Consider the following 12,500-nt stretch of genomic DNA (forward strand, 5'->3'; position numbering starts at 1 on the left):
TAACACAAATCAAACAGAGCGGCAGAGATGAATGTACATTAGAGTCAGCCTTTGAATAACAAATGTCTATCCTCCTTCCTCCGACTGAAGGAGAATTCTACCCCTTGTGAAAAGTAACCCACAATACTAAGTAACCCACAATACTAAGAACTATTAAACTCAGTTATTGAGCTACTTCTCTGTATGAGCTTCACACTGAGAACCGTCTGCTTTGTTGAGGGATAGCAGCCAGCGCTAACAGAAATATACCACTCAACCCTAAGGGCCCAAAAACTTTTATAAAAGAGCACAAGTGTGTGTGTGTGTGTGTGTGTGTGTGAGAGTGTGTGTGTATATGCGTTCATGAGGGTGAGCATGTGTGTGTTCAAGAATCTGTGTGTGTATGTGCATGTGTGTGTGTGTGCGAGAGTGTGTGCGAGTGTGTGTGTGCGAGTGTGTGTCAAGCCTCGCACACAAAGCACCAACCAAATTCGAGCTGGAATCTGACCACCGAGGCCAAATAAATAATTCTAACATTGAAGATGAATCCTGTCAGGGAGCCGCATCCCTCAGAGGGAGACAGACACACCGCTGTCCCTGCTGCATCGCCACGGCGACACATAAAAGGGCAGCTGCCTCTGCTCACCCTCGCTAGCCTCTGGCTGAAGGAAGCTGCTCCCAATTCTCTGTCACACAAAAGGAGGAGAAACCGTCTCAGGGACACGTCTGCGTCTCACTGACCTTGCTGCAGATGAATCCCTTTGAAAAAGAAAAAGCGTGACAGCCTTCAGGTTTAGTGACTCGGAGAGAGATGGGGGATTGGGGGAGGAGGGGGGGGGGATAGCGAGGGGAAGGAGAGAGAGAAAGGGGAAGGAGGGAGAGAAAGGGGAAGAAGGGAGGGAGAGAGAGAGGGGAGGGGAGAGAAAAAGATAGTGAGGAAAAGGAAAGAGAGAAAGGGGAAGGAGGGAGAGAAAGGGGAAGGAGGGAGAGAGAGAGAGAGAGGGGGGGGGAGACAAAAAAAGAGAGCAAGGGAAGGGAGAGAGAAAGAAAAGGGGAGGGGCGGGGGAGTAATGGAAAGACCAAGAAATAAAGTGTTTAACCTTGCTCTCCACACTGAATAGCCGTGACAATCACCCGAGCCTTTGAAAAAAGATGATCCTTGATTCTAAAATTCTAAATCCCTGGAAATAAAATGACTAGAAAGTCCCTCGTGGCCACCTGTTCCAGCGAGGAGGAAGTCATGTTCAGTACCTGGTCACACAGGCTGGGATTTTGGCACATCAGCTATATTAATATACATCGTAACGTCCACAAAGAAAACCAGAAGGAAACTGCGATGCGTACCGGTCCGCCTCACTGCAGTACACAACATTCTCACTTCAGTTCGCAGTACGTGACGTTTATTTATTTATTTTTAACAAGTCCAGTCTACCAGACCAGTGACCAGTGGGAACTAGCCCAGTCTACCAGACCAGTGACCAGTGGGAACTAGCCCAGTCTACCAGACCAGTGACCAGTGGGAACTAGCCCAGTCTACCAGACCAATGACCAGTGGGAACTAGCCCAGTCTACCAGACCAGTGACCAGTGGGAACTAGCCCAGTCTACCAGACCAGTGACCAGTGGGAACTAGCCCAGTCTACCAGACCAGTGACCAGTGGGAACTAGCCCAGTCTACCAGACCAGTGACCAGTGGGAACTAGCCCAGTCTACCAGACCAGTGACCAGTGGGAACTAGCCCAGTCTACCAGACCAGTGACCAGTGTGAACCAGTCCAGTCTGAGAAATTATCCAATGGGAGTGGAATACTGCGCCTAGCATTTTTGATAGAATAATTACAGTCACATTTTCAATCTAATAACTACAGTTCTCCAAACCAAGCTATAACAACACATAATGCTGTAGAGTATTCTGAGTTGGAAGGTGTTTGCTCAGCCCTAGTTGCTGACTCTAACTGGGGCCCCGGGTGTTGTGGCCTTTGCCCCAGTTAGCGACATGTGACGGCCAGTGGCTCAAATTGCCTGGCTGACGTGCTGGCTTCTACGTCCCTGGCCTCTACGTCCCTGGCCTCTACGTCCCTGGCCTCTACGTCCCTGGCCTCTACGTCCCTGGCTTCTACGTCCCTGGCCTCTATGTCCCTGGCCTCTACGTCCCTGGCCTCTACGTCCCTGGCCTCTACGTCCCTGGCCTCTACGTCCCTGGCATCTACGCCCCTGGCTTCTACGCCCCTGGCATCTACGTCCCTGGCTTCTACAGTGCATTCGGAAACTATTCAGACCCCTTCACTTTTTTTTTGCTATTATGGGATATTGTGTGTAGATTGATGAGGGGAAAGAAAAATGAATTGAATCCATTTTAGAATAAGGCTGTAACATAACAAAATGTGGAAAAAGTGAAGGGTCAGAAGGGTCTGAAGGCTTTCAGAATACACTGTGTGTCCCTGGCATCTACGTCCTTGTCAGCCGCCACAGAAAGCACTGAACGGAACAGCACAAGTATATGAAAACCTGTTATTTCCATCATCTCTCACCTCCCGGGTGATTCTGTGTACAGGTGGAACTGAAGAAAAAGGCTGTGGAGGTAGAGAAGTAGAGGATGGAGCCAACAACAGAATATAAATCTAGTGTGGAATTCACCATGGCGCTTCTAAAGGAACCGTGAGTAATAATTGCAGTCTTGAGAATTTCAGACTTTCATTATTTAACAATGGAGAGGCTTTCTATCACTTCTCCTCTCCACTCAATGCCTCTTGGATTACAGACATCATTTTGAATGCCTGCTGGTGCGTGTGGTGCTACACACACACACACACACACACACACAGACACACACAAACACACACACAGACACACATAGCACTACTACGAGGTACGCCTTTACTTTTGTAAGAATAATAGTACTGTCTGAATGTGATGGGTCTCTCTCCCCCCCGAGAGTGATTCCCGAACCACCTCTGCTACATAAAACGTGTCCACATCTCTCAAACGAGGCAAATGCCACTTACATAATTAATGCGGCTCTGATGGTGTGGAAAATGAAATATAACAAGTAAAACACATCAGCCCTCCCCAAACACAGGTTAAAGTGAGGGGGGTAAAATAGCTGGCTCAGCAGAACTTAAACTAATACATGAATGCCTAAAGTCCTCTTTAAAAGAGGCCACATTCTAATACCTTCAGGGGGGGGAGATGCAGGAAACCTGAACCAAGCTGAGACAGCATCTCTTAAATTAATTGACGACTGATTCGTTTTTTTCCATATTAAGCAATATCCAGCGGTCTGTGGTGGTGGTGGCGTCCCAGAGCGCCATGCAGAAGGAGAATGGAATCTATTCAAGAATCTATGAAAGGAGGTACTGGACTGGGAGGCAGTGAGTCTACTAGTCTATAGTTCTAAAGTCTCAAATGGTCTTTGCCTGAGCAGAAAGAAGATGGACTCCCTGTGAACAGCAGCGTAACCCTAACCCTAACCCTTTTTCGAGCAGGAACAGTGTGTGTGTGTGTGTGTGTGTGTGTGTGTTTGTGTGCGCGTGCGTGCGAGCGAGCCCTTGTGTGTGTGTGTGTGTGTGTGTGTTGTTTCTAGCAGGAACAATTCAGCATTTAAAAAAAAAATGTTCCTTGTATTTTTGTCTATGCCTGTATTCTGTTCATTGGTTAGCTCTGATTTGAATTTGAAAAAGGAGAGAATGGCTTGGCTTGTATTCCCCTGTGTGATTATCTGTGATTCTGAACGGTTCAGCTCAAGACTAGAATAACCAGAGGAAAGGTCACGGGGGGCGGGGGCGCTCCGGGCAGTGGGATGAGGTCACATGATACCTAAATCAATGTAGGTCGAGGGGGGGCGTGCAAGTTACACAACATGGGGGGACAGGGGGAGGCTGGTGGAGGTAGAAATCGGAGGACGGGATCATCCTTAATTTCAATAAAGTATCTACCTATCTATCTATCTATCGATCTATTGTAATGCATGGAATAGAATGAGGAATGGTATCAAACACACATGCAAACACACTAAGCATTACAATGAGCCCGTCCTCCGATTTCGGCCTCCACCAGCCTCTACTGATGGGAGAATTTAAATGTCAATACTCAAATGTCAACACTTTAGTTAGAAGCAGCACAAATGTGTATGAAAATACTATGAAGGATAGAATACCAATAAACAATTCATCTGCAAACTTCATCATAAACAAATCGTAGGCCTGTGTGTGTCATTTCTATAATTCACCTCAACTGCAGTGGAACTGTCTGGTAATAGACCTATCTATTTCACATACGACAGGGTTTAGTGTGTTTCTCTGTGGACATACTGACAGTGACGCTTGTAACCCAGCGGGAAAACAGCCGAATCCATGAGTAACACACAGGTAACGGTGGCATATTTCAATGACAATGACAGGTGCAAAACAATCTAAAACGCGCAACGCTAACAAACTGACACAGGCGGGCCACCGTAGAAAATTGTCAACATTGAACAAGTGGGAAATGTTACCCTGATATGTGGACTTTCACTCGCTTTGGACGAGATTATTTCGATCATATCGGCTCGCAGGTCCACCAAAAACTTCACCCCCCCCTCCACCCTGCTGATGTGATTAAGCAACTGCTTATACCGGGGGGTCAGCGTGTATCGTAACCTGTCCTCTACTTGCAATATGGTTGCCAAGTCCCTCCGCTGGGTGTCCTGCAGCTTCCCAGCCAGCTCTGAAACCCCTCTATGGTCCACCCCGAACTCCTGCGACAGCCTGGCCAGTAGTTGGAGCTTCTCTTCCTTATCAAGGCTGCGGTAGAAATGCATGAATTCCACGCTGTTGGACTCCTGCGGAGGCGGGGATTTGTCTCTGGTCTCGTAGGTGGGGAGCGGAGCCACGACTCTGGCCAGCAGCTCCTCCATGGCTGTCGGACGGTCGGACACGGTGCCTGACCGACCGCGGAGCCCTCTGAGATCCCAGGCGGGGGCCGAGACGCGGAAAGCTGTTCCCAGTCCTCCTCGGTGTCGCCAACACCTCACACTGCTGCGCAATAAACAGATGATGTGCTGTGGGATCATCACTGTACGTCTCGTTTTACAGTTTTACAGCCGCGCCACCCCGGGTTCACAACACACGCTTTTCCGGTGTCTTAAAGAGACAGGTTGTCGTTATGTCACCAGAGGAGTCATAAACGCTTTCTGAAGAAAATGTTAGTTGTTTCCCCCCCTGATTCAAACCCCGTCCCCGGCCTCTCTCACAGTCGTCTCATCTGCCTCCGTGCGTTTAGTCATCGAATACACACGCATTCCACGTACTACGAGCGACCTTTGCCCTCTTTTCTCCGCAATACAAATGATGTGAAAGGTCCTGGTGAATAAATAGTTTAAAGATCGTTCATTTGCTCTCTGATATGACATGGGTGATAAAGTATCAGGCCTTCCTTCCTTGGAACAATCACTGATTTATGACAAAGATTTCCAAAGCATGTTGGATGTGGGATTTCTTAAAGGAGGGAATGAAGGAAATCATGACACATTTTGGGAGAAGGCTGTGTTCAAACAGGGCCCCAGTAAAACCATTGAATAATACCTGATCATGCCGAGTGATTTGTATTTGTATACTGAGTTATAATAATAATAATAATAATAATAATAATAATATAAATTATTATTATTATTATTATTATTATTATTATTATTATTATTATATACATTGTTTGTATAGTGCTTTTCTCAGTACTCAAAGACACTGCATTCCATGAAGAGAACAAGAATAGACTGATAAATAAAAAGTAAAACAAAAGCACAGTCAGTACAACTAACAATAAAAATAGTTGAAGATTAAAAGCAAGTTTAAAAAGATGGGTTTTGGTGGATTGTTTGAAAGAGGGGACCCCACCCCACCCCACCCCCACTCTCACCCTCACAACCCCTCACCTTCCCCACTCTCTCACCCTCACAACCCCACCCTCATAACCCCTCACCTTCCCCACTCTCCCACCCTCATAACCCCTCACCTTCCCCACTCTCCCACCCTCATAACCCCTCACAACCCCACCCTCATAACCCCTCACCTTCCCCACTCTCCCACCCTCATAACCCCTCACAACACCACCCTCATAACCCCTCACCTTCCCCACTCTCCCACCCTCATAACCCCTCACCTTCCCCACTCTCCCACCCTCATAACCCCTCACCCCCTCCCATTTCACCTGCTCAGCCAATCAGAGACAACAACCCTACCGGGTGTTAAACCACATCCCCTCGGCAGCGCCTGAATCACCGACGCGCTTTTCACCACAAACCTGACTTTCTGCGATCACTCCAGAGAGCCGGTCCGAAACCTCCTTCAACCAAAATCAGCATCTCACCCTCTAGATAACTAGCAAATCATTCTGCCGAGGCCAGGAGAAGCGGTGAGCATTGGTAGCTAGCTAGCTTTACCGCCCAGTCAACCACTCGTGTCCGTGTTCCGATGCCCGAGTGCGGCAGAGCACAGCTAGCTGGCCGCGGCGCGGTGCGGTGCGGTGCGGTGCGGACGCCCTGCTCAGCTTTACCAGCTAAACTCAGTGCTAGGCACGTCTAACCCGTTTGGACGATTTCTGGGAAATAACCCATGTAAACTGTAAAACCATTATATATGTTGGTGTTTCACAATAGCATTTACACCAGTAAACACATCAATCTTAAAGTCACTACGACGACCGTTTATATCCTTCAAGTAATTATTTAGATTTCACGCTACGCTTCCTAATCTCTTGTGTCGCCATTGTCAATACAACGGTTTTTGTTATTCAACTGTTCAGTCATTTCGACTAATATATATATATATATATATATAAGTAAAATTAACACTTAAACTATTGGTGCCCATACACCAGACAGTACAAGATGGCTATTAGCGGCTAGCTCGAATCAGGCCAACGGACACTACTGTGAGTTGTCGCGTCACTGCGGTCTACAGGCCAGCTCGTCTAGTTTATCCACATATCTAAACGTTGTAATCATGTCGATGATGTCTGTTGAACCACACAGATTGGTGGACCTTTCCCGACGTTACAGTCGTTTAGGTTTGTGTCGGTGTCTCGGTGAGCGCTACTGTCCGGGTGAGATGGGAGGAGAGAAGAAGGCCAAGGCCAAGACACCGAGGCGGCGGAGGAGCGCGGAGGAGGAAGGCGGCTCCGGTGGAGACGCGCAGAAGAGGTGTGTGTGTGTGTGTGTGTGTGTGTGTGTGTGTGTGTGTGTGTGTGAGTGAGTGAGTGAGGCAGACATGCATACACACACATCATCTCAATAGGCCGACACATCAGCCAAAAGCATCCCTGGTATTCTCTCTCTTACCCTGCCCAACACCTAAAACAGAACACACATTATTGCACTGCTCTGAAGATGTGGCCACAGTCCGCTGCAACATGTACTCAGTATTTAATTGGGTCTGATTGATATGCGCTGTGGGTCTCTGCAGAAAGATTATCGTCAGCCGCTATCCGCTCCAGCTAAGGCGACTTCATCCTCTCTTCATCCTCTCTTCATCAACTGTTCGTTGTTATTATCGCGGTGCTTCAGCTGCGACATCGTCACGTTGTTCCACACACCGCTGCCCTGCTGTAGAGAGCAGACACGCCTTTCACGTTGTGGAGAAAAATGGAGACAAATTAAGCTTCCGAACAACAAGCAAGCTGCCACGCAGGCAATCATAAATCTACCTGTGTGTGTGTGAGAGAGAGAGAGAGAGTGTGCGATTGCGTGCCTGCCTGTGAGTGGGTGGGTGCATGCTTTCATTATCAAGAGTAGGGTACTTCATCTTCATATGAATAAATTAATTTACCTTGATATCTGGTGCATTATGTGAGCAGACAAACGAATGCGCAGACATCAGTCACTGGAGGGTGTTATTAATGAGCCAGGGGAGGAGAGCAGGCGCCTGGAACCATGACTGACAGCTGGCTCCTGTGACAGCCAGGCCCTGATGCACATGTAACTGTGTTAGCCTGCTGTGCTAAAGCCAAGGCAGCCCTTTGTGACATCCTGAGGCGCTGACTGTGTTAGCCTGCTGTGCTAAAGGCCAAGGCCTTATGGTCTTTCATGGTAATGATCTGACAGACTGTGTGGGAAAGCAGGCCCCCTGCTGTGCTGTTCTCCGCTCCTGAAGGCTGAGCTGAGTTAAAAGCCGAGGCAGGCCTCTGGAACTATCCCAGGCCCTGATAGCCAGCTGGGGTTTTAATGGAGGTGAGTCAGGGCTTTGGCCTTGTGTAATGATGATTATAACCTGTCCTTCATTCTCTCCTCCCCCCTGTTCTCATGCCCTCCGCAGCACAAAGGCCAAGAAGGAGAGAAGTAAAGGCACAGAAAAGTCGGATCGAGAAGCCAAGAAGAAGGTAGGCCACTGGACCAGTCTCAGTTGTTTTGAAGTGGCTTCCTCTCCTTGTCTCCTCTTCCTCTCCTTGTCTCCTCTCCTTGTCTCCTGTCCTTGTCTCCTCTTCCTCTCCTCTCCTTGTCTCCTCTCCTTGTCCCCTGTCCTTGTCCCCTCTCCTTGTCTCCTCTAATATCTGGCAGCAGTGAGAGGTGGATAACTGTGAATGTGTTTTTCCTCTTTACCAGGCCAAGGCCTTGAAGACGGAGAGCTCCAGCTTTGACGACGACGTCAGGTGGGTTTGTCCCCCCGGAGACGGCGATCCTTTGATCAATATTGATAATGAGATGAGAGCCGGCTAATTGTGATGGCCCTACTTACCCACTCACTCTCACACACACACACACACACACACACAGTCACACTCACTCACAGGCCGTTGAGTGGGCCGATATGGATTAAAAACTCTCCCATCAGCACCTAGCAGCTGCCATTGGAAATTACTTTTAATCCATTTACGTTTCAAATGGAATCAGGCTCTTGCTTTCCTCTCCCTCTCTCTCTCTCTCTCTCCCTCTCACTCTCTTTCTCTCTCCCTCTCCCTCTCTCTCTCTCTCTCTCTCGCTCATCCGGAGGTGATGGAAATTAATTATTGTGATTTGGATGTCCGAAAGGCTTGGACAGGAGCCAAGCGCATTTGTCAGGCAACGTTAAATCTGTCTCCCAGGAAATTAATTTCTTGCTGTATTGAAGACAAATATCTGTGGCTTGTCAGAAAAGAAGCAATAAATGAGAATCAGTGGTTTGAGGAGCTGGAGATGGAGGAGACTTGAGGTGATGGCGGGGTGTGTGTGTGTGTGTGTGTGTGTGTGTGTGTGTGTGTGTGTGTGTGTGTGTGTGTGTGTGTGTGTGTGTGTGTGTGTGTGTGTGTGTGTGTGAGTGTGTGTGTGTGTGAGACCTCAGGTCTGTTACAGCCTCCGCGCCAGGCTGACCTATGACATCGTGCCTATCTCATCGCCTTTTGGCTTTTACAACCGGCATATTCCACAACTTCTCCTCAACAAACACACCGTCCTGGGCGTCTGAAGAAGCCCTGGGAGGCTGTAGATGTAGACAAACCAGTTTCTACCACCTCGGAACAAAACTATTTACTGTTTTGTTCCAAGGTAGTAGAATGCATATTCTATTCCATGCGTTCCAATGAGCCCGTCCTCCGCCCCCCGTCCCCCGCCCCCGTCCTCCGCCCGCTCCCCCTGACCTCCGCCCATGCATGTGTAATAAACGGAGTAGAGCTATAATTGATCAACAGTGGGATCTCAACTCTCAACTCTTTAATTTGTTGATTTATTAAAATGCTCAACATCCTCCCCCTCTCCTCTCTTCCTCGCGCCCGCAGGGACATTCAAGCTTGCTGCAGTGTAATTAGTTTTTATTCCTAATTGCAGTAATTATCATATTATCATTTGGGCGGTTGGTCGGTGATGTTGGTTAATCATCGTAATTACGGGGTTTCTTGCGGTCACTGAGCTAATGCTGTACTTTCCGGGTTTGAGTTTTTGTTACTTCCTGCGAGGACTGTCACGTGGTTGGATACTGTAACTAGGGCGTGCTGGGTTGCGAGAGAGAGGAAGTCGGTGGTTTAGGATATTTTTTATTTTTTTTTATTTTTTAAATTGACATCAGTGAACAGCGCCCTGCATCAGTAATGGGGCAGTGAAGCAGGTTTTCTTCTTCTGGCTTTGAAATCAAACAAATGACTGTGAGGTTAAAGTAGAGATTCTCAGCTTTTCGTTGATGGTATTTGTGTTCATGTACAGAACCAGTCAAAAGTTTGGACACAAACTTGCCAAGAGTGTGCAAAGCTGTCATCAAAGCAAAAGGTGGCTACTTTGAAGAATCTAAAATATAAACCATATTCTGGTTTGTTTAACTTTTTTGTTTACTACATAATTCCATATGTGTTCCTTTGTAGTTTTGATGTCTTCAATATTAATCTACAATGTAGAAAATAATAAAAAATAAAGAAAAACCATTGAATGAGAAGGTGTGTCCAAACTTTTGACTGGTACTGTATATCGGTTTCACCATTTAGAAATCACAAATTTTTTTATGCATAGTCCCTGTTTCAGTCCCCTGTTTCAGGGCATCATATGTCAAACACGCCAATACAGCACATCATCAAAACATTGCCTTATCAATAGAATACCACATGATGCATTAATACAGTGCTTGTTGTTTTCAATGTGAGTGACAGGTGAAGTCTCCTCCCCTCCTCAGGTTTCACCTGGCGGTGAAGCAGGAAGAACAAGAGAAAGAGGAGGAGGATGACTTTGCTCCAGAAAAGAGGGGGATGAAGAGGAAGAGACAGAAGGAGGCTCCCTCCTGCTCTACGGCCGCGCCCAGGTGAGTGATGAAGACAGGCGATGAAGAGGAGGGAGAGAACTGTAGTAGATCTGGGAACAGGCTTGTTGTGAGGGCTAGTTAGCACACACCTGGGGGAAGGTTAGAGAAAGCATCCTGGAAGAGAGACACACACACACACACACATCCACACACACACACACACATCCACACCCACACACACACATCCACACCCACACACACACATCCACTTCCACACACACACACACACACACATATCCACTTCCCCACACACACACATCCACACACGCACACACATATCCACTTCCACACACACACACACACATATCCACTTCCCCACACACATCCACACACACACACACATATCCACTTACACACACACACACATCCACTTCCCCACACACACACACATCCACTTCCACCAGAGTGTTGATGGTCTGACCTCTGACCTCTGGACTCCCTCAGGTTGACGAAGAAGAGGAAAAAAGAGGAGGAGGAGGAAAGGGAGGCAGAACAGGGAACGGAGAAGAAGAACAGGACGGTGAAAAAGGAGGGGAAAGGAAAGGTAGACATCCCTCCCTTAACATTTATGTTTACATTTATGACATTTAGCAGACGCCTTTATCCAAAGCGACTTACAACAAATACATTTGTTTAAGTAAGTGAATCATCTATACATCAGTCATCATAAGATAAAGTAATCTATGCTCAGACCAGCGGCCGTTGGCAGTCACAATGCTAGAAGATTATTATTTTATTTTTTTATAAACATTTATTTTCAGTAGAGAAACTTGCACAGGGGGGTAGTGGGGATGAAGAGGTCTTTAGGAGGGACAGTTAAGATGTAGCCTGAAGAGATGGGTCTTCAATCTACGGCGGAAGATCGGTAGTGACTCTGCAGTCCTGACAGCAGTGGGAAGCTCGTTCCACCAGCGGGGCGCCAGGACAGTGAAAAGCTGTGACCAAGTAGCGCGACTGCTGCATCCACGTAGAGGTGGCGGTGCCAGGCGGGCAGCCGAGGTGGAAGAGCGGAGTGACCGGGCAGGGGTTTGGGGGCTAACCATTGCTTTCAAGTACGGAGGGGCTGTTCCCTTTGCCCCCCGGAAGGCGAGCACCAGGGTCTTGAATCTGATGCGGGCTGCTACCAGGAGCCAGTGAAGGGTGCAAAGGATGGGGGTGACATGGGAGAATTTGGGGCGGCAGTATTCTGGATGAGCTGCAGAGGCCTGATGGTGGAGGCAGGGAGTCCGGCCAAGAGTGCATTGCAGTAGTCAAGGTGAGAGATTACAAGTGTTTGGACCAAAAGTTGTGCTGCTTCTCTGGTGAGGAATGGACATATCCTTCTGAAGAATGGAAGAATCTACAGGAGCGTGCTGTCGCTGTGATGTTCGCCACACAGGATAAGTCGTTGTCAAAGATCACCCCAAAGTTCTTGGCTGTCTGGGAGGAGGTCCAGAAACTTCCAGTCTTGGAGAGGGCAGGCTTTCCCTGGGAGGAAGAGCATCTCATTCTTGTTAAGGTTGACCTTGAGGTGGTGGGCTGACATCCAAGTGAAAATGTCTGCAAGACACACAGAGACACATGTTGCCGCCTGTGAGTCAGAAGAGTTGAATGTGTAGCAGTGGTAGGAGAAGCCATGTGAGGAAATTACCGAGCCAAGAGATTTGGTATAGAGGGAGAACAGTAAGGGCCCTAGGACAGAGCCCTGGGGGACCCCAGTGGTGAGGTGAGTGACAACGTTCCTCTCCACGTCACCTGGTACCTTAACCAACCCAGTGTCTGGTATGTCTTCTGTGATAATGAGGCATATAGTTATT

The 12,500-nt window shown here is 48.0% G+C and overlaps 2 protein-coding genes across 2 annotated transcripts in view; one reads left to right on the plus strand and one right to left on the minus strand.

Annotated features, from left to right (window-relative positions):
* Positions 1–5,027, minus strand: part of mlycd (malonyl-CoA decarboxylase) — a gene marked incomplete at both ends in the record, with an annotated part of 7,675 nt that extends 2,648 nt beyond the window's left edge. Inside the window, one exon of the mRNA XM_083697685.1 lies at positions 4,470–5,027. Coding sequence (XP_083553811.1) covers positions 4,470–5,027 — 558 coding nt within the window. The remainder of the gene's footprint in view (positions 1–4,469) is intronic.
* Positions 5,028–7,059: 2,032 nt separating this feature from the next.
* The window catches only part of LOC310824431 (DNA topoisomerase I, mitochondrial), a gene marked incomplete at its 5' end in the record, with an annotated part of 20,780 nt that continues 15,339 nt past the window's right edge, over positions 7,060–12,500 (plus strand). The window contains 5 exons of the mRNA XM_083697683.1: positions 7,060–7,151; positions 8,263–8,326; positions 8,550–8,596; positions 10,579–10,704; positions 11,149–11,248. Coding sequence (XP_083553809.1) covers positions 7,060–7,151; positions 8,263–8,326; positions 8,550–8,596; positions 10,579–10,704; positions 11,149–11,248 — 429 coding nt within the window. The remainder of the gene's footprint in view (positions 7,152–8,262; positions 8,327–8,549; positions 8,597–10,578; positions 10,705–11,148; positions 11,249–12,500) is intronic.

This window comes from Argentina silus (assembly GCF_951799395.1).
Source record: "Argentina silus genome assembly, contig: scaffold_220, whole genome shotgun sequence".
In the NCBI taxonomy this organism is placed as follows: domain Eukaryota; kingdom Metazoa; phylum Chordata; class Actinopteri; order Argentiniformes; family Argentinidae; genus Argentina; species Argentina silus.